The sequence below is a fragment of the Mesoplodon densirostris genome, chromosome 7 (genome assembly GCF_025265405.1).
Source record: "Mesoplodon densirostris isolate mMesDen1 chromosome 7, mMesDen1 primary haplotype, whole genome shotgun sequence".
Classification (NCBI taxonomy): Eukaryota; Metazoa; Chordata; class Mammalia; order Artiodactyla; family Ziphiidae; genus Mesoplodon; species Mesoplodon densirostris.
Genome location: NC_082667.1, coordinates 88,184,057 through 88,207,112, shown reverse-complemented (window position 1 = coordinate 88,207,112; position 23,056 = coordinate 88,184,057). Strand labels below are relative to the sequence as shown.

Here is a 23,056-nt window from a genome sequence, read left to right as displayed (position 1 = left end):
AGCAAATAATTCACGCTCCTTTGAGCCCTTTTGCCCCATCTTCTTTTACTTCTGACTGTTGCCTTATGCCTCTATTAGTTTCACTTTTACTCGTGGCCACACATATTTTGCATAAGGGTTCTCTTACCTGCACTTTCTTTTCCTTTTAATTGCCTTCACGCTTCAGGTCCCTGTTCGGGCGCCACTTGCCATGGACCAGCCTCAGAAAGAGGATTTCACCGCCCAGGGTCAGAAGGGACGGGGTAAGGAACTGAAGTAGCACCAACGAATGGGGTCAGAAGGACCAAGACAACTGATGGTTGCAAGGTAAGTTTTATTATGCTACAGGTGCAGATTATATAGACTAGAAAAGGGAAGGTTGCCAGACGGTGGTTTACATTATCTAATGACTGTCTCGGCTCAAGGTTAACTTCCCTGGGAGAAAACCCATAAACCCAGAATCATCCAAAATAACCTGCATGTGCAGGGGGGAGACAGCTTTGCTTGTCTCATTTTACTTTCTTTCTGATTTCTGGGCCCTGGTGATTTATCTCCCATGGAATGGAACAAGGAGGGGAACAAGTAGGGACAGTCCCTTCGAGCAGCAGCGGCATGCCTGGCATGTCCGAAGGTGCTCTCAAGGCTGACTGCTTCCCACACATATGTTGGCTTGTTTAAGCCTCAAGCCCTCGATCCTTTGTTGAAATACAATAATTTCATTCCTATGGTTTTCAATACCAAAAACTCTACCTCCAGGAGGGTTAAAGTCTAATTTGTACTCCAAACCAAGTAGCAGTGCAGTTCGCTACTACTGAGGCTGGATCCATAAAGACTTCAAGACCACGACCAGAAGACAAGTTATTATATATAATACCCTAGAAGGCCTGAAACATAATTATCATATACATAGCTGGTCCTTCAGAGCTTTTTACCTATAACATATTTTTTGATGAAAGTTATTTAATGTACTGGAGATAACTGTGAATTACTGATCAAATATTTGAATACTTATACTTACCTGGAATTTCATTTCTGCTGAAAGAAAAAGGAAGAACAGGACTCACCTAAAACAAAACAAACTTTAGAAATGAAAGTAAACATCTTATCACACACTATCACTTCTGGAAGCAGCATAGAGGGGCAGTCAACAGTAAAACACTGGTGAAATAGGACAAAACTCTAGGCCAAAAATCCATTATTATTATCATCAGTGACAGTACCACAACTGTGCCCTTCATAATTAATAAGCACTCCTAAGAATCTTCATTTGGCACCAGATGATGTGTTTAAGAGAAACACTCTGGGAGGTTTTGAATCAGACTTGGTTTTTTGTTAGCCAAGTTACAGGAGAATTTTTAAAGTGGGGGGAAGGGAAGAAGGAAACGGACCAGAAAAAGAATTGAAGCCATCATCTACAAACCAACAAAGCACTGAGAGTTCCAAACGTTATGTCAGACACTAGAATGACTGATACAGGCTCAAGCGGTTTATAAAACCTAGAAAAAGACTACACCAGCAAAGTCCCCATTTATCTGTAGAGTTCAGAAACTAAAACAAGGAATATTTCAGCTTAACACCTGATCTCAATAGAATCATATACACTTCACATGAATAAAAATACCTGAAACCAAACACTTTTAAAAGCTCCAATACCCAAAATAGAAAGAAAAAAATTAATTCAGAAGACTCAATCCATCCATGATAATCACAAAACGGCTGGGCAATCTCTATCTCCCTTCCACACTAACCATCCATCCCCTGGAAGACCAAGGGAGATCAGACCTTCCAGACTTACCTTCCAGACCTTCCAGACACCTGGCTGCGGCAAAATTCGATGGAATCTCCTTGTGGAACAGCAGTTTCCCATCTCTTGTGTCTCTCCCTGTCATGATCATGCAGGAAGCAAGTCTGGCTGTGCTATTTCTTATCATTGTGTGTCACCCATCTGCAACATGATATTGAAAAAGTAGTTCCCTTTCCCCCAGAAGGCTGAGGCTCAGCTACAGGGGTAATTCTCCTGGGCACACAGTCATTATTTAGGCCGACTCAGTGACTTCAACAGGCTTAATCATGTGATCAGGTTTGTTGCCAGCTGCATAATGCTCCCACATCTGTAGATAGAGCCGCTCTAGTTCCATCGTGTATTGTTTGGTGTTGAACAGAGGGCTAGATGTTCTCTGCTTCCAGACTTTGCCACGAATTTTCTTCAGGTATTCTACATCAGTTCCCAGTTTCACAGCTATCTCTTCATATTCTTGTCTATTTTTAGCAATCAGCTCAAGACAGCCTAAACAAGTGAGCTGGGAAGCTGCAACTCGGGAAGCAAGAGTCTCTCCTGGCAGAGTCACCATGGGGGTCCCTGCCCAAAGGACGTCCATCCCTGTGGTGTGTCCATTACAGAGTGGAGTGTCCAAGCAGACATCAGCCAGCTGGCCTCTCCGAACATGTTCCTCTTTAGGAGCAACAGGGGAAAAAATGATACGGTTCGGGGGAAGGCCCATATTTTGTGCGTACTGTTGAATATTAGCTTCTCCTGCTGCTGGAAAACGCAACAGCCACAGTACACTATTGGGAACACGCTTCAGAATATTTGCCCACATCTGCAAAGTAGATGGGTCAAGTTTGTATAACTGATTAAAGTTACAGTACACAATGGCATCTTCCGGTAACCCGTACTGAGAACGTGTGGTTACAATAATGGTACGGGGAACCTCCTCTCCAGTGGCAGCCTTAGTGTTGATCAGGGTAGTTGCCAGTCCATTGCTAATACTGAATCCATTAATTGTAACCTGAATTTGTCCTCTGTTAATCATTTCAATAACTGCTTCTGCAACAGTATTCATAGGAATGACAGGCATATTAAGAGTTGTATTACTGCTGTCTGCGTTGTCTTCTCCATCAGGACATTGCATCTTGACTATTTGCACATCTGATAGACTATCAAGAAACGCTTGGAGGTCGATGCCATTCAGCACAATCCGATTGTCATAAATGTGCCCATTGGACTTAAAATCGATGACGGCTTTTTTCTTCAGGTGAGGGAACATATTAGCATGATCACCAATAAAGAAAGTATGGGGCATATAAGCCAGTTTCTCAGAATACTGCTCAGCAACTTCAGCAGGTGAAGTTTCCTGATCAGTGATGATATAATCCATGAAAAGTGCACCACTAGTCCCAGGGTACCCCAGCCACATTGCCTGAATAGGAGCTGGCCTGAGAGCAAAGAGTTCATTTCGAGCACCCCTGGTATAACCATTCAGATTTACAAGGATGTGTATACCATCTTGATGGATGCGATCAGCTGCTTTCCCATTGCATGGAATCTGAGAAAGATCAATGAAATGATTGGCTTCTGCCATCACCTTCGCTCGGAAGTTTGTGCCATCATGTGGGCTCAGGGCATAACAGAATATCTCAAATTTATCAGGATTGTGCATGCCTGGAATAGACTGCATAAGATGAGAAGTAGGATGATTCCCAAAGTCAGAACTCACGTATCCTACACGCAGTCGACCATCACTGAGCTTCAAGTCTTTTGGATGTTCATACGGTGGTTTATGAAGGACACCTATATTAGTCAAGCAGAGGTTCCCATGCCTCTCAGCAATAGCCTTCCTGAAGCCATGAGAAAGAGGATAGAGCATACTATGATGAGGCTGCACAGAAGGCAACCTATTCTTCTCCAACTGGTCAGCCACAATGCTGACCAACTTCTTCATTCGCTCATCATAGTCTGTCCAATCACAGACAACCTGCAGGCAATGAGCCAAATTACAATAAGCGTCAGGAAAGTCAGGTTGAAGCTTCAGTACAGTGCGATAAGAAGCAATTGCTTCTGGAATATTCCCTGAATCGTGGTGAATGGAAGCCAGATTGCTGTGGGCATCCGCAAATGCAGGGCTGATCTGAACGGCACAAGTATAACACTGCAAGGCTCCCTGAACATCCTGCATCTCCCATAGGGTGTTTCCCATATTACAGTAGGCATCAGCAAAGGTAGGACTGATTCGAATAGCCTCCTTATAATGCATCAGAGCTTCGTGCAGTTTTCCCTGCTGCTTCAATACACTTGCTAAATTTGAATGGGCATCAGCAAAGTCTGGGCAGAGCTCTAATGCTTTACGATACAAGCGAACTGCCTCTTCACTGTTCCCCTGTTCTCCTTTGATATTGGCTAGGTTATTCAGAGAGTCTGCATGGGTGGGACACAGCCAGAGAGCTGTATGATAACAATCTTCTGCTTCAGCAACACTGCCCTTCTCTTTGAGAGCGTTTCCTAGGTTGCAGTAAGCATCAGGGAAATGTGGTTGCAATTCAATAGCTCGCCTGTAGGTGTCTATTGCCAGATCCATCAGGCCTTGCTCATAGTATACACAAGCCAGGTTGCCATGTACCACTGCATGATTTGGACTCAAGCTTAGGGCACGAAGGTAAGCTGCCACAGCTCTGTCAAAAATCCGTGCCTCATTCAAGACATTTCCTAAATTGATATAAGCATCCAGAAAATTGGGGTCAAGGGTGACAGCCTTTTCAAAGTGATGAATTGCAAGCCAAATCTCCCCTTGCGCATTGAAAACACAGCCAAGATTACTCCAAGCTACTGCGAAGTTCGGTTGCGTCTCAATTGCTTTCAAATAACATGCCTTGGCTTCTTCTAAGCCACCCAGGGCTTTGAGCAGGTTCCCCAGGTCACTGCGAACACAGTACAAATAAGGATTGTACTGAAGAGCAGAGACGTAAGCTTGTACTGCCCCTTCCATGTCACCTGCTGCTACCAATGCAGCTGCCAGGTTAATATAACCATCGATGAAATCTGGTTTGAGACGCAATGCATGCCGGTAATGCTCAGTTGCTTCCTGCAACTGTCCTCTTTCCTTGTACACATTCCCCAAATTCGAATAGGCTTCTGCCAGAAGAGGGTTCTGTTTAATTGCCAGAGTACTAAAGTGGGCAGATCTGTCCAGCCTTCGACACTGGAAGTGTAGAGATGAAAGTAATAAAAGTACACCAGTATTGCCTGGCTCTTGTCTCCAGAGCTGCATGCAGTGTCTCTCAGCTGTCTCAAAATCTCCTGCCTGATATTCTCGATGTGCCAACTCAGCTAACCCTTGGAAGGAAAGCATACGTTTCGTTGGTTCTGTGCTGTCGGCCACGTTGCCCACAGAAGACGCCATCTGGAGCTTCTGGAGAGAGTGAAAAAAGGGGGTAATTGAGTCCCGCTGCCGCCACTACTGGCAAGAATGTTTCTAGAGGGAGCAAACACAAGCGCAGCAGCCGTACCACTGCTTTGGCAGGCTTAAGCGGCAGCAACAGTTACAGGCACCGAACCTTAGGAACTCTGGTTGGCCATCTACCTCTCATGCTCTTGAAATCTTAATTCTTAACCCTGCCCTCTTCCACCATTTTTCTCCTAATCAGGGAATAAAAATTACCTATCCATTTGCCTTACAAGAAATCAAGTCAGTAGTCCAAACACTTTTTAAAATATTGTTTTCTGTCCAGTTGGAAATGAAATACATGATTGACTTTTCTTCATCATTCATATAGTCAACGTGGAAAACATTAGGCCCATGAATTTCAATACAGTAAGATGAGAAAATTTTAAATTGGCCTTCCGAAACCACTAATAAGTAACCGATGTTGTATATGATGCTAAAATCTTAGAGACCGAGTTTGATATTTTAAAAGTTCTGAAAACATTAGCTAATTTCTCCTCATAAATTTCTCATGACTCAAACCTGAGTATTACTTTTTATAAGATAAATTTATTTATTTTTATTTATTTATTTTTATTTTGGCTGCATTGGGTCTTCAGTGCTGCGTGCAGGCTTTCTCTAGTTGAGGTGAGCAGGGGCTACTCTTTGTTGTGGTGCCGGGGCTTCTCATCACAGTAGCTTCTATTGTTGTTCCACAACTCTATGGGTTCCTTTTTAGGTCCTACGAAGAACCCTAGAAATTAGTTCATGTAATTATAGGTTTTTGCAAAATTGTCAAAAGTGAGATATTTTAACTTCCATCAGGTAAGACCAGCGTCTATTTCTTTGCCAATTTTCCTTCTATCATAGTCTGCTATGTTGGATCATATTGGATTGGTCACAGGCTTTTTTGAAACCTGGCTAAGGAGATGTTTTAAGTGAGGCTATTATGTGATTTTCAGACACCACCATATGTAATTGACTATATAATATCCCATTACAGGAATAACTTCCAGTACTCTTACTGACTACTCTACTGACTTAACTAGCACAAGACACAGAAGCGTAAGGACAAAAACCACCTTACAATATAGCCATGTCTTGCACTTCACAGCTCTCAAAGCATGTGCATTTGAAGAAGAAAAAAAGAACTGAAAAGTATAAAACCAGAAGTTATTCTGTGGAAAATTATTTCAATCATCAGGCATGTGAAAGATAAGTCAAAGATTCAGTTTTCTTCAATGCTTAGTCAAAACGGACATTTCCTTCTGTCAAGAATATACTCCAGGGCTTCCCTGGTGGTGCAGTGGTTGAGAGTCTGCCTGCCGATGCAGGGGACACGGGTTCATGCCTCGTTCCGGGAAGATCCCAAATGCCGTGTAGCGGCTAGGCCCATGAGCCATGGCCACTGATCCTGCATGTCCGGAGCCTGTGCCCCGCAACGGGGAGAGGCCACAACAGTGAGAGGCCAGCATACTGCAAAACCAAAAAAAAAAAAAGAAAAAACCAAAAAACAATATACTCCAGGGGCTTCCCTGATGGCACAGTGGTTAGGAAGCCACCTGCCAATTCAGGGGACACGGGTTCGAGCCCTGGTCCGGGAAGATCCCACATGCTGCGGAGCAACTAAGACCATGTGCCACAACTATGGAGCCTGTGCTCTAGAGCCCGTGAGCCAGAACTACTGAGCCTGCGAGCCACAACTACTGAAGCTTGCGTGCCTAGAGCCCGTGCTCTGCAACAAGAGAAGCCACCGCAATAAGAAGCCTGCACACCGCAACAAAGAGTATCCCCCAGTCGCTGCAACTAGAGAAAGCCTGCGCACAGCAACGAAGACACAACACAGTCATAAATAAATAAATAAATAAATGAATGAATGAATAAATGAATAAAAGAATAGACCCCATCAATAATGTGTGTAATGGAATGGTGTGAATGAGTATTTTATCAGAATTCCTGTAATGCACAATCCTATAGCAGTACTGAAATCAGTAATGCATTTATAAGAGTAAATATTTATGAGGAAGTAATCCATAGAGGTTTTCTCAAAGTTAACAATGAAAATTAATGTGACATTATCAATAATAAATTGTGACGCTGAAATAAACTTTTCTAAACTATTAATAACTAAAAGCAAACTCTAATCAACCATGTTAAAAGAAATCTATGTCTATAAACTACAAAGTTTATTTCTGAAAATTTTATTTCTAAAACACATAAACTGTCATATGAGGAGGCAGTTAAAGAATATATAGCTACAAGAGTGGGGAAAAAGTTTTATAGAGACACATCTGGCAGTAGTTAATTTTCAAATGTCATTTTTCTAGATTTTGTGACACCTATAGTATTGATATTTGAAAGCATTTAAAAAATTGTAATTTGAAGATTTGCTACTTCCAGGTAGAGTAAAATATTTGGAAGCAAAACAACATTTCCACTGAGAAAAATTAAAAAAGCCAAATAAAATAGTCAGCATTCAATCAAAAAGTTCTAGACATACCAAGAGATAGAATCATATGACTAAAATTCTAAGAAAGGAACAGATAATACAAAAATAGTTATATAAGATATTGTGTATCTTTATCAGGAAAAGTCTTTATCAAGAAAAGACTTTAAAATCATCAGAATTAATATTATATTTTATTTATTTGTATATTTTATTTATATATTTATATAAAGGACTTAAAGATAAAGCCCTAGTTAAGGCAGTGACAAAAGCAGTAGCAGTGGGAGTGAAAAGAAATGGTTATATTCAAGGATATTTTGTCAGTAAAAGTCCAAGATCAAATGTCTGACTGCATACATGGGATGGATAGACGGAGTGGGAAAAATCAAAGTTAACTATAGAGGTTCTAGTGAAGATGGGGTTGCCATCATCCCCAAGGTCTAGGAGACTCAAAGGGAAGGTCATGGTCGAGGAAAATTTAATTGCTGGGAAAATAAGACTCCCAGTCTCTCCATCTCCTTATACTAGTTTTTTTTTTTTAACATCTTTATTGGAGTATAATTGCTTTACAATGGTGTGTTAGTTTCTGCTTTATAACAAAGTAAATCAGTTATACATATACATATGTCCCAATATCTCTTCCCTCTTGGACCTCCCTCCCTCCCACCCTCCCTATCTCACCCCTCTAGGTGGTCACAAAGCACAGAGCTGATCTCCCTGTGCTATGCGGCTGCTTCCCACTAGTTATCTATTCCTTACACCAGTTTTGTTTTTCTGCTCATATACGTAGCAGCATTTCATTCAAGGGGAAAGCCATTGATCTGACTGGTCAAATTAAACACCATAGTTCAAGGCACATCTACAGTGGTTAGTTCCTCCACAATTTAGAAAGTAACATTCACAATTTCCCTCTTCCTACACCGTGGAACACATTGGCCATTCCTCCAAAGTTTCCACTCCATAGAGTGGACCAGAGTTGACATTAGCCCAGAACTGAGAGCTTGGCATGAGATGGTGTCAACCCCTCCTAGAGCTCTGGCATAAGTTATGACCCAACCCAGCTCCACAGAGAGCTCTGCATGGAATCTTGTCTCAGCCATAATAATGTGATTCTGCTTTTCATTTGGTTTTCTTCTTTGCTTAACTTTCCCTGGCCACTCTGACAAACAAAATTTCAGGCATTCCTGGGCCACTCACTAACTTTATTCTGTCTAATGATATCCAGATTCCCAAGAAAATTACTAACAATAAAAGGGGAAATTTGGAACATGGTGAGTTTTAGGTGCCTGAAAATACAGGTAACTGAATCCAGTTAAGTAGCAAATTATTTGGATATCAAATATGCCAGTAGAAGAGCAGACTAAGCTCAATTTAATGTACTCTTATTGGAGACACATGTAAATTCTGGGTCAATTTTGAAAAAGTTAAAAGCACATAGCTGAGATTAAAAGAAAGAAAGGAACACCTGCATGTTTCAGAAAGTAACAGAGAAATTAAATCCAGAGAAATAAGAGCAGACTGATGTGTATGGGTTCCGTTCCTTAGTATAGGCCTTATGTAAATAGGGGCTGGAGCTAGAAATCCAACATTACCTTGAGGCCAGGAATTTAGACTCAGGATGGAACAATATTGAGAAGTTAGTACAGATATCCTACAGAAATTTCATGAGGAACTGCTTAGTCCATTAAGAGGGCCAAGGGAGGTGGTGAGGAAGACTGATATCTCTTGAAAACCTTCAGGTACAGAAAACATCAACACCTCTGAAAAGTAGGCCTGTCCTTCCCAGAGTTGTGATGGCCAGGTTGTCACTAACCTGGAAGGCCCTGTAGGAATCAGAAACTGCAAGGAGAGTAATTCAAAGAAAAACAGATGCAGGATGGGTGTGGCAATAAATCCTAGGACCCTATCAGAAACAAAATTAAAACCACTCTAGAGGGAAATTTTAACAAACCAGAGCAGAGAGTATCCTAACCAGAAAAGAATAATAATTCTGAGGAAGTTACTTTAGTTATTTACGTAATATTCAATGCATTTCCATGGCCAGGCCCTTTTGAAGAATTCTAAAACATATACAAACAATTCATTTACATCTTATATATCCCACCATCCAAAGCAAAATTCACTTAAGAACTGTACTGGTGGAAATTGGGCGGCACTATGGAGAAAATAAAACGGTGTTTGCCATCAAAAAACATGAAGGTAAGAAAGATAATGTCTAATTTTTTAATTATCCTGTGGTTTCTTGAAATCTTTTGAAACCCAAAATAGAGAAACCTAGGAGGAAATGAAGATTTAAATATTTACAGGTTTATCAACTCATCTATAAAAGCTTTATTAATCTCTTATTTTAATAACATTCCTGAGAGGTATAAATGTGTCCAGTGATAGGGTTGAATAAGCCTGAGAGAATTTCATTTGTTTACTATTCTTGGTCAGCTCTTAAGACCTTTCAGGAGCATCTTGATTTTCATGGCCTCATCCAACAAAAAGCAGGATATTTTACAGAAAGTCCTGGTCCACTTTTTGGCTTGCTTTTGTGTTTATGTTTTTGGTTTTTTCACATTGGGCGGTACATTAGGCTACTTATTGCATACTCCCTCATTAATGCATGCATTTATTCAAACAATATTTACTGAGTTGAGACATTTAATTAACACTCAATAAATGATGTTTAGATGAATGAATGTGCTTTTTATAAAAGTAAGTGTAAGTACTGAGAAAAATTACAGAATGTATGATCCCAGCCCCACAAAAGCTTATAACTGTGTTGAGGATATAACAGATGCTGATAAAATAACTAATATATCATATTGGACAGTTTCTAAGTTCAAAAATTAGTTTTTATAGATAATCAGAACATAAGGAGGACAAAGAAGGGACAGTTCATTATGGGTTGAATCTATCAATAAATGTATATTTCAGATGAGATTTGAGATTGACCTTAAAGAAGAGGACTTAGATATATGAACAGAGAAGAAAAAAGGCATGGTGATAGCATGTGCATAGATAGTGTGGCCGATATTTATGTTCTTCATTAAAGATAGTCAGAGATAACCCAAATGTAACTGTTTCCATGGGTCCATTCTCAGTATCCAAACAAAACGGCAAATCCTATCTTAGTAAAACTAATGAAAAACACAGTCTTTAACAAAGAGAATGTGAAGGACAGGGAGAGAGAAAGGCTTGCATCCCACACCACACGACAAAACTTATTGAATTGTTTAATTTTCTCCCTCTGAAAATTTCCTCTCCCTCTCTCTGTACATCTCTCTTCTCCCACATCTGGCCACACTCTACCAGCCATCTTTCCAGATCTTTCCAGAACTCTCCATCCTAGTTTAATTAGGCCACAATTTAAACATCTCACAGGTCTCCAGGATGCATCCCCATCACTTATTCCACAAAGACAAACAAAGGACACTTCTCAGGATCACGTTTCTTTGAAGGAAGAGGTCATGAGGAGTGATTATAAATAATATAAGGTGGAGAGCAGTGACTTAAAATACCATTTTTCAGCTTAGAATGTGAATACAGGGAACTTTGGGAAACTAGAAAATCTAGAAAGGATTCATTGATAATTATTTATTTTCAATGAATAAAAAAAATGTAATAATACAGCTAAACTCTGACAGATTAACTTTTTCAAAAGTTGCTTTCACACACCGTCACTATTGGGATGTTTGATAAACACACCTTTCCTTCTTTACTTTCTTCTTTCTTTGCAGATACTGGCACCAAACTTTCAAACAATAAGAACCTTCCCATAAGTCCCTTGCCAGGCAAGATTAAGGTATAACAATCCAAACAAATTTTTGAAGAAGATAACTGGTTGAAAGCATAAGAAAAGAGCTGGGGCGCTTCCCTGGTGGCGCAGTGGTTGAGAGTCCGCCTGCCGATGCAGGGGACGCGGGTTCGGGCGCCGGTCCAGGAAGATCCCACATGCCGCGGAGCGGCTGGGCCCGTGAGCCATGGCCGCTCAGCCTGCGCGTCCGGAGGCTGTGCTCCGCAATGGGAGAGGCCACAACAGTGAGAGGCCCGCATACCGCAAAAAAAAAAAAAAAAAAAAAAAAAAAACAAAGAAAAGAGCTGGGTTTCTCTTATTCAACAGTCACATAATGAGTAATGTGGGAATTGGTTTAAAAAGTCTCTCTGCATGATGGGCTAAGGTTAAGATTAGAACTTCTGAGGCCAGAAGAGCAAAATGACTACAACAATCCACATATTTTCAAGAGCCGCCCTTTGGATGTGAGGGATTGATTTTTCCCACTACTTTTTCAGCAACCCAACTGGTGTCTTTATTAAACGACATAAGAGAATACAGTGTGGCCAAGAAGGCTTAGATTTCCTTAGCCCCAAGTCAGATATTCTCCAGTGACTGTCCACTCTAATTAAAAAGAGAGATTTACAAAAGGAAACTGGATACAACTGAGTGTACCTTAATTTCAACCCTTTACCTGAGTTATTTGTTTTGCTTTCAATTCTCTGCTGAACTGCCTACATTAATATATTTTTAAGAACATTTCCTTAAGTTGAAGTATTCATTCAGTATATTCATTTACTATAATTTAGAAAAGCCAAATGATTTAGGCAAATTCATTTCTATATTGCCACAGCAGTGTATTGTGAACTAAATGACACCTGGCAGTTCTTTACTCAGATACTAACTCAATTAGAAGGCAGAACAAGGATACCTACCCATTCAGGGAAGGAAAGGTCACTTAGCCTCTGTAGCTGTCTTAGGTCTCTCATCATCACAGTAACAAATTAAACACTAAAAACCATATGATCATCTCAAGAGATACAGAAAAAGCTTTTGAAAAAAATTCAATATCCATTCATGGTAAAAACTCTCCAGAAAGTGGGCATAGAGGGAACATACCTCAACATAATAAAGGCCATATATGACAAGCCCATAGCTAACATACTCAATGGTGAAAAGCTGAAAGCATTTCCCCTAAGATCCAGAACAAGACAAGGATGCCCACTCTCACCACTTTTATTGAAGGTAGTTTTGGAAGTCCTAGCCACAGCAATCAGACAAGAAAGTAAATAAATAAAAGGACTCCAAAATGGAAAGGAAAAAGTAAAACTGTCACTGTTTGCAGATGGCATGATACATAGAATATCTGAAAGACACCATCAAAAAATTATTAGAGCTCAAAAATGAACTTGGTAAATTTGAAGGATACAAAATTTATATATAGAAATCTATTGTATTTCTATACACTAACAGTGAACTATCAGAAAGAGAAATTAAGGAAACAATCCCATTTACAATCGCGTAAAAAAGAATAAAATACATAAGAGTAAATCTGCCTAAGGAGGTAAAAGACCTGTACCCAGGGAACTATACGACACTGATACAAGAAATTAAAGATGACACAAACAGCTGGAAAGATATACCATGGTCATGGATTGGAAGAATTAATATTGTTAAAATGACCATCATACCCAAGGAAATCTATGGATTCAATGCAGTCTGTATCAACATATCAAGGGCATTTTCCACAGACCTAGAACAAATAATTTTAAACTTTGTATGGAAACACAAAAGATCCTGACTAGTTAAAACAGTCTTGAGAAAGAAGAACACAACTGGAGGAATCATGCTCCCTGGCTTCAGACTGTGCTACAAACCTACAGTAATCAAAACAGTGTGGTACTGGCACAAAACATCAATTACTGGAGCAGAATACAGAGCCCAGAAAGAAACCCATGCACTTATGGTCAATGAGTCTATGAAAAAGGAGGCAAGAATATGCAATGGAGAAATGTCTGGGCTTCCTTAGGGATGCTTTCATCAATTAATTTGTTTTCTTAAATGGACCATACTTTTCCATGTCTTTGTATACCTTGTGATTTTTTTGGTTGAAAATTTGTCTTTCAAATATTATAATGTGGTATCTATGGAAATCAGATTCTCCCACTTTCCCAGGGTTTTCTGGGCTTTGGATTGTTGAAGGCTGTAGTAGTCTGTTTGTTTAGGGACCTTTCCAAACTATTTTTGCAATGACTGTTTTCCTTATTGTATGTACGCACTGAAGTCTCTGTTCCTTTAGTTCATGTTTAGCTAATGTTTTGACAGAGATTTCCTTGAATTCCTGCAACTAAAACAAACAAAAACAAATATACACAAGCACATCCACATGCACACTCAAAACCACACACCTCTGCCCATTGTGCAGATTGCTGGATCACTCCTTCAACATTTAGCTGACCTGCATTGAGTTCAGGGCTCAACCCATGGTCAAAGCTTAGGGACTCCTCTGGTGTTTTCAGAACATGCATCTTATCTTGAGTATGCATGTGGCTTTCTGAATTTCTCTGGGCACATGTGTACTTTTTGTAGGTTCTAATTTCCCAAAGAATCTCCCCCAACTTTGGCTCCTGCATCTTCTGTGGTCTATTGTATTTCAATGCACAGTCTTCTGCCCCAGCCATCTGTGCTTTGTTAGTTCACCTTGCACTTTTTTTGAGCAATGACCGCTGCTTTTCCAGACTGTGTTCCAAGTTAGCTAAGGCAGAGATAAGCATCTTGTGTCAGTCCTTCAGGTAGCTCCCAGACAGGTTAGAACAGATACACATGATAATCTGACAGTACGGTCTCTTCTGCTCCCTCCTGAAGCAGGATTGAGGGTCCCATACTAGGAATGGTCTGCTGCTACTTTAAGACTATCACTGCATTAAGACTCCACCACTTTAAGACCATCACTACACTAACAGTGGATGGGGCAAGGGCAACTAAAAATGCCACAAAGCTTTCCTGCCATTTTCAAATTGCCTCTTCCCTGGTTCAGTATGTGTTTGGTTGCTATAAATCTTTGGCTGATTTCAGGACTAAGAGAAACTCAAAGAACCCCACAGCAAGAAACAGTACAATCAAACTCTCAGAAGCCAAAAGACACAGAAAGAATCTTTTCTCCCAAAGGAGAAAGAAAAAAGAAATTTGTTACAAAGCAGGGATCCTCAGAAAGATTAGAGCTAATTTCCTATATGAAACCATGGAAGCAAGAGGCCAGACATATTTAAAGTGCTGAAAGAAAAAAAATTGTCCACCAAGAATTCTATATTTGGCCAAACTGGTTTCAAAACTTAGGGAGAAATTAACGCATTCCCAGATGAACAAAGGCTGAGGGCATTTATTTTACAACTTCCTACCACTGCCCTAGGAGAAATGCTAAATTGAACCTTCAGGTTGAAATGAAAGGACACTAGACAGCAACTCGAAGCTGTAGAAAGAAATAGAAATCTCCAGTAAAGATAAATACATGGGCAAATACTAAAGCCAGTATTGTGTTATTGGCTTGTAACTCTACTTTTTATTTCTTACATGACTGAAAAAACAAATGCATAAAATAATCATAAATCCATGTTTTTGGGCTCACAAAGTATAAAGGTGTAATTTGTGACAACAATAATGTAAAGAGGAGGAATGGAACTGTAGAGGAACAGAGTTTCTGTGTGCTACTGAAGTTGGTTTCAATTGAAATTATATTGTTTTAACTTTAGAATGGTAAATGTAATCTTCTTGAGAACCACAAAGAAAATATCAATAGACTATATGCAAAAAGAAATGAAAAGGGAATCAAGGGCCTCCCTGGTGGCGCAAGTGGTTGAGAGTCCGCCTGCCGATGCAGGGGATACGGGTTCGTGCCCCGGTCTGGGAGGATCCCATATGCCGCGGAGCGGCTGGGCCCATGAGCCATGGCCGCTGAGCCTGCGCGTCCGGAGCCTGCGCGTCCGGAGCCTGTGCTCCGCAACGGGGGAGGCCACAACAGTGAGAGGCCCGCATACCGCAAAAAAAAAAAAAAAAAAAAAAAGGGAATCAAGAGTTCACCACAAGAAAATCGGCTAAGCACAGAAGTCAGTAATGGAGTAAATCAGGGGCAAAAAATGCATAAGACATACAGAAAACAAGCAGGAAACAGACAGAATTAAGTTCTTCCTCATCAGTAAGTTTTGAAAAAGTAAGTGGATTAAGCTCTCCAATAAAAAGATAAACATTGGCAGAATGGACTTTAAAAACAACCATAATCCAAGTATATGCTGTCCGCAAAAAACTCACTTGATTTCAAAAGACACAAGTTACTTGAAAGTTAAAGCACAGAATAAAATATCCCATGCAAATAGTAACAAAAAAGAAGGAAAGAGAGACAGAAAAAGAAAGGAAGGAAGGAAGGAAGGAAGATAGATCTGGGATGGCTATGTTACTATCACACAAAATAAACTTTAAATCAAAAACTATCACAAGAGGAAAAGGAGGCCACTATATGTTGATAACAAGTTCAATCTATCAAGAAGGTATAACAACTATAAACACATATGTACCAAACAACCCCCAAATATGTGAAGCAAACATTGACAGAAATGAAGGAAGAAATAGATAGTTCTAAAATAATAGATGGAGATCAATACCTTGCTTTCAATAATGGAAAACACATCTAGACAGAAGATCAGTAGAGAGGTAGGGGGACTGAATAACACATTTAATCAACTAAACCTAACAGCCATATATAGATCACTCCACTCAACAACAGCAGAATACACATTTTTCTCAAGTACACATGGAACATTCTCCGGGAAAGACCATATGTTAGGCCACAATACAAGTACCAATACATTTTTAAGAAATTGAAATCATACAAAGTATCTTCTTTAGCCACAGTGAAATGAAGGTAGAAATCAATAACAGAACCATTGATAGCCATTTCCCATCATGCCTGCCACACATGATATAAAGCAATGAAGGGAAAAACATAATTTACCATTTAGAAAAGTGGGAAAGAGGACATACCATTGACCCAGAGTGTGTGCTGTTTTCCGTTGTCAGGGATAGAAATAAATTAGCATCATTTATTCATTAGTGTGTTAATTTCTTGGTCAATCATTGGGCAGCCAGTGTTTCTGCCTGATGGGAAGATTTCCTATACTCAGTGTTGAGTGGAGCCAACCTTGAAAGGGACATTTTAAAGGATTATACTGTGATGGGCTTCGCAGTACCCTTCCTCCTATGCCAGTATTTAGGCTGGGGTATTTCCATGGAGTGTGTACAATCGTAGGCCCCACTTCACCAGAATTTAGTTTGACTCGTTTTGTTAATACATTCCCTCAGTACTTTGTCTTTTGTAACCTTTTGCATTTACTTCATTCTTTATTATCACTGCGAAACAACTTTGTTTCCTGTTCAGATGCCAAAAAGTGGATATCAATACCTCCTGAGTTTTACACATCACAGATCAGTTTTGGATATCAGGGACAGAGACAACAGCTATTTCCAATGACTCTGAGACATACTTTGAACATGTGATTAAAATGTTGAGTGTTGAAATGTGTGTCGAGCTCATTATAGTTGCTCTAAAAGGATCAAACTGCAAAGATTTAAAAATCTTTACCTTTGAATAGTTTTCCTGTGCTGTCCTTTTGTGTCAGACTGTTAATGTGCAGTCTGGCACCTTCAAATAATGTGGCTTTGTAACCAATTATTTACATGTTGTTTTATCCACAGAGAATCTTTTTTTAAAAATAAATTTATTATTTATTTTTGGCTGTGTTGGGTCTTTGTTGCTGCACACAGGCTGTCTCTAGTTGGGGTGAGCGGGGGCTACTCTTTGTTGTGGTGTGCGGGCTCCTCATTGCTGTGGCATCTCTTGTTGCGGAGCATGGGCTCTAGGCGCTGGGGCTACAGGAGTTGTGGCACATGGGCTTCAGTAGTTGTGGCTCATGGGCCCTAGAGCACAGGCTCAGTAGTTGTGGCACACGGGCTTAGTTGCTCCGTGGCATGTGGGATCTTCCCAGACCAGGGCTCGAACCCATGTCCCCTGCACTGGCAGGCGGATTCCCAACCACTGTGCCACCAGGGAAGTCCCCACACAGAGAATATTAAGGTCAAAACATACAACTCAATTAACTACACTTCCTCCTGTTCACATTTCTCTCATCTTTTCTTCATCTTCTGTCTATGTATCCTTGGCCCTGTTTATATTAAGTGCTTTTGCAGTTATATTTGATTGTCTGTATTCCGGTGAGTTACCACAATGCTTTATGAGACACGGTAGGATATAAATGCATTTAAGTAATATATATATATGTGTAGTTTGCTTGAGTGCAGTGTTTTTTGTTTTCTGTACTGAATTCATTAGCATGGGTCGGTATAAACTTTAGCATAGGTCGATATGTAATTTGTAAACTAATAAAGTCTTAAAAGTGAGGAAATAAGTCTTTTAAATTTAATTATTTATTGTAAAGAGCAGAATAGCATACATAAACAGGTGCCTAATGAAAACTTGTATTCTAATTTGGAACTCTCATGAACACCTATTTTTTTGTTCTTCTAATGGTATGATAGTAGGCCATTTGATTATTTTTATTTTTATGGCTTTAATTTTAGAACAATGAAATATTCATAAATTTTAAAAAGTATTTTTCTTTATTTCATGGGGGTGGGATACTGGAGAAATGAAAGGTCAAACACCTATTGAGGAATCCATACTTGTCTATATAGTGTGTACTTTTATTTCAATAACTGATTTAAAATTCCTAAAAGGATGCTATAATAAGTTATTATGCCATTTTACAGACTGAATTAAGTGAATTTCAGGGAGGTATGAAACTTGCCTAAGGCCATCCAGCTGCCAAGTGGTAGAAGTGAGAATTAAATCCAGGTATACCTATCACCAAAGTTTCTGCTCATCTCTTTACATCATCCACTTTTAATAGCCAACGCTTTTCTGCTTACAAATATGACTGAGGTTTCCAGACAGTCAACATTGCTTTTTAATCAGATAGAAAAATTACTGTTGCTTCTCTAAAGACATATTCCTTTTCCATTAAGTGACTTTAGTTGTTCAGATAATACTTCCAGACAGTAGTCATCATACAGTTGGAGACTAAGAACAGAACTCAGGGATGTGTCTAGCAGTCAGTAAAGACCAACTGGGCTCACTGATGATACTTACGGTCATTTCCTCTAGACTAACATAATGTTATTAATAAGACCCTAATAATTCACAGTACTGCCCTTGCCTGATGGTTTGTTCTTCTCTCTCTATCACTCTCTCTTTCCCCATATGATTATTATTTTTGACAATTTTTGGTGAATTAAATTCAGGGATTAGTATTCAGGAGCACTAGTCACAAAAGCAGAGAATCTTAGCTCACACCAAAGGAAGAAAATAGAGAAAAAGTATAAATTATATGAATACACACATTTCACACATGTACCAATTATATGTTGCACTTCTCCAAAATCTATTCGGTATCTGCACATTTATTGTATATTAGCAGTAAGACTAGAAATGAGTGTAATGCTCTGTTTACAAGATACAGAAAACAGACCCAAATATGAAAATTACTAGCAATGAGAATGGGGAAGAAAGACTACAACAAGGAATGTAGATGATATTTTTGTTTCTTAGCTGTGATGCCAAATATTGAACTTTCAACTTGAGACAAGGAGGCCATAAAAAGTTGTATTCGTTTCCTAGAGCTGCCATGACAAAGTACCAGAGACTGAGGAGGTTAAAGAACAGAAATTTACTCACTCACGGGTGTAGAGGCTAGAAATCTGAGATAAGGCGTCAACAGCATTGATTTCTTCTGAGGTATCTCTTCTTGGTTTGTAGATGCCATGTTTTCCTTTTGTCTTCACATGGTCTTCTCTCTGTGCATGTCTGTGTCCTAATATTTTCTTTTTATAAGGACACCAGTCATATTGAATTAGAGCCCACCCATTTGACCTCATTTGACCTCAGTTACCTATTTAAGGGCCTTATCTCCAAATACAGTCAGATTATGAGGTATTGGGGGTTAAGACTTCCACATATTAACTTGAGCAGGACACAGTTCAGGTGATAATAGAAGATAAGAGTAATTTAAGCAAGTAAGTAACTATTGTTTACAGTGAGTTGCTTAAGGATATGAATTTACTCAAGAAAAACAAGAAGAAATTACATAACACTGTGTGTTATACAAAGATATTAAATTAATCATCATAACATCCTGTGAGATGGGCATTAAATTAGACTAAGCAAGAGTAAGCAACTTATCCAGAATTGTATAGTTGGTACTTTCCAGAATTTAAACCAGGTATTTTTCCAGTTCCATTCTACGTTATATATTCATTTCATTATTTGAAATGAGTTTTGAGTCCTCATTTTGCTTAGTTTCTGAAGTTATATGGGGATAGAATGGAGTTGGATATTTTCAGTGACATTCACACATGGGGAAGGAAATTGAGTCCAGAAGCTTCAGCAATGTTTCTATGGAGAATGCTAACAACAGAACCAGAAACACCGTTATCCTTTTGGTTCAGTGATCTTTCCTAAAGCACTACAAGAATCAATTTTAAGAAGCCCAATGTTTTCCAAACTTTCACCAATGGGCTCTGTAGGGTCCTCTAACAATATCTAAGAGACTAACTAGTTTCACATTCCAAGCCACTTAAGACAAGGAGTTCTGATTGTTCTCTGTGAGGAAATCAAGTGGCAATCATAGCTGGTAATTTAGGGTAGTTTCTTCAGGGCCCAGGCAAAACCTAATACACAAGTAATAATCATTGTTAAGTGCATCTCTGACAAGGATTCATCAAGTAGCAAAGAGGTCTATAAATTGGGAGAAATTATGATCAAAGACAAACATGGACCACAGTTATTTAATTAATGCTCAATTATTTATGAGTTTAACTTTGGTTAACCTCATTTTCCTTCTTCTAGACAATTTCCAATTCATCTCCACAAAGAGACCAGAATACTTACCTTCCAAAACAAGATTTATTGTGTTCCTTTAATTCAAAGCATACAGTGACTTCTACATTCACTCCACCAAGTTTTGCTAGGAGAGAAAAGGAGACATTATATTTTGTCTTGAATTACATATGCCACCATACTTGACTTAGCCCATCCTACTGGAAGCACTTTGACGCAGATTCTACAGTGTTGTCTTACATCCTCTACGGAATCAAGCCAAGGGAATCACACATAGTTACAGCTGGAAAAACGTTTGTTCTGGGTTGATACTTTTAGCCTTTACCACCAAGACTTTATCACCAAGATCTATCTTTACAGTCTCTAAACAGGAGACTTTCTTGCCTTCCATTTTCATATTGACAAGGAAGGTAAAGGGAAGAACTGAGAAGTACCCAAAGTCAGCTAGCAGCCAGCACAGATAAATCATCTGTGGAGATATTGTTTCTTTCAAAAGATATAAACATGAGAGGAAGTCCTAGTGTTTGAAACAGTTGTGCATCATAAAATTCCATGAAAACCTAGAAATCCAGATGCAGATCAGTAACATATTGGCTAAATAAGCTGTTATGTTCATGCAATGGACAAGTGTACAGACATTAAGAAGAACGAGATACTCATTTCTATGAGATTCTCTTTTCAGTGAACTCATCAGTGCTGCAAAAACAATGTTACATAATACTTTTTCTTTAACATTATATCAGGCATCCTCATCTTGTCCTGCATTTATTGCCAGTGTTACTAAAGTTTATCATTTACCTCTTTCTCTTTTAGACATATAATTTCTTCTTATTTTGGAAGCATTCATCAATCCCTATTTTACTCTTTCTTGTAAATTACAAATGAATATTGAATTTTATAAACTATCTTTTGGGGGCTATTTCAAGTGATTGTATAGTTTGGCTCTCCTTGGACCTTGTTATATGGTAAATTATATTTTGTTATTTTATATATGCTATTTATTATATTTCATATTATGTTTACTAATTACATTTATTATATTATAATTACATTATAATTAAGGTAGCATTTTGTTTTAGATAGACAAAACAACCAGTGGAATAGGAAGCATCTTAAAATTAAATGCAAGAGCATAAGGGAATTGAGATTAAAATAAAATTCACATTTTGGATCAGTAGCAAAAATTATTCAACAAGAGTGGGAAAATATGGCTATCATTACTAAATTCTCGATACAGCAACTAGTTAAAAGTTAAAAAAATAATGAAACTGTAAAAGTATCAGAAACCTGGGAGACATGAAATAAAGTATTCATGAGGAATGCCTTTCTAAGATACAAAGAAAAAAGGATACATTTAATTATATAAGAATTAAAATTTGCCTCATGGCAAAATGCACTACAAAGGTCAGAAAACAAGCAAAAGAAATTGGGAAATATATTAAGAAATGGATATGCTTTGTTTACAACTTTTGAGAGAAGCACATGTTTCTTTTTCCTTTAACCTGTTATGGGGGTATTAATCTATAATGTAAGTGCATGGTTCCTTTCCTTTAACCTGTAATGTGAGATTTAATCCATATGGTAAGTGCATGGTTCCTTTCCTTTCATCTGTAATGTGAGTGTCAACATGGGGCAGTGTTTCCAAGCACAGACTTTGGATGTTCCTGTACTGGTCCCATCACTGACCATCCACAAAAACTTACAAATGTTGCTTCACTTTCCTGGGGGTTAGAGTCTTAGCTACGAAATGGAAGCAAAATAGAACTTTCCCACAGGGATGATAGAAGGTTTAAAGGAGTAAATATGTAAGTGCCTTAGCACAGTGCCTAGTACAAGAGAGATCAATATAAGTACTTATCAATTTTTTAAAGAGACAGATGAAAGAAATAAAATGTGGTCATTTCAATCTATTGATATATATTCTTGACTTTAAACTACCTTTTCATTCATTGGATGACCTAACTTGCTCATGCTTTTTCTTACTCTAGTGAACTTGGGTAGCTAATATCATAGTTTAAAATTTTTTCTTTTATATTTACAAGGAAATTTGACCTGTAAATTTCTTTTTCCTTACAGTCCTAATCTATTTTCAGTATTAGGATTATATAGACTTCATAAGATGAATAAAGGAGCATTCTTCCGTCGCTTTCTCTAGGAGTTTTTCTTTGTTAATATTAACGTTATCTGTTTAATAGAAGTTCGATAGAATTGACCTCCCAAATGATCTGGCTGGGTCTGGTATTTTCTTGGTGAAAGATTGTAAACTATTGACATAATTCCTTTACTGGTGAAAGAACTCTAGCTATAGATTTCCTCTTGTGTCAGTTTTGGTAAACTTTAGGAGCTAGGAAATTGTCCACTTTACAGAAATGTTCAAATTTACTTGCATTTTATATATTCTCTGTTTGTACTCTCTGCTATAACATTGTCCTGATTCTTTCTGTATATTATTTACTTATGTTTTTGTTTTGCTTAATCAAAGTGTGTTTTTTAAATCTTTTCAAAGAATATTCCTTTGACTTTCTAAATCACCTCAATTTTATACTTTTTTCTGTTTTATTAAGTTCTGCTCATGTATTTATTATCTGTTTTTCTATGTTCTCAGGGTTTATTGTTTTACTCTTCTGATATCAATTAAAACACTTGATTATTAATTTTTAGAAATCTTTTTAGTTATAAATAGTTGAACTTTTTGAAGATTCCAGCTTAGTTGTATCTAAGGGTCAGCTCGC

General features: G+C 38.5%; 1 protein-coding gene across 1 annotated transcript; it reads right to left on the bottom strand.

The window, feature by feature from the left end:
* Positions 1–952: 952 nt before the first annotated feature.
* LOC132493310 (UDP-N-acetylglucosamine--peptide N-acetylglucosaminyltransferase 110 kDa subunit-like) lies at positions 953–5,156 on the bottom strand. The gene is made up of 2 exons (XM_060103675.1): positions 1,775–5,156; positions 953–1,043 (listed from the first exon to the last, which is right to left on the bottom strand). Exon 1 carries the CDS (start codon positions 5,154–5,156, stop codon positions 2,016–2,018), a length of 3,141 nt encoding a protein of 1,046 aa, XP_059959658.1. The 3' UTR covers positions 953–1,043; positions 1,775–2,015.
* Positions 5,157–23,056: the final 17,900 nt, after the last annotated feature.

Bases quoted from the DNA above. Each gene is read 5' to 3' on its own strand.
- LOC132493310 (XM_060103675.1), bottom strand. From the start codon at position 5,156: ATGGCGTCTTCTGTGGGCAACGTGGCCGACAGCACAGAACCAACGAAA.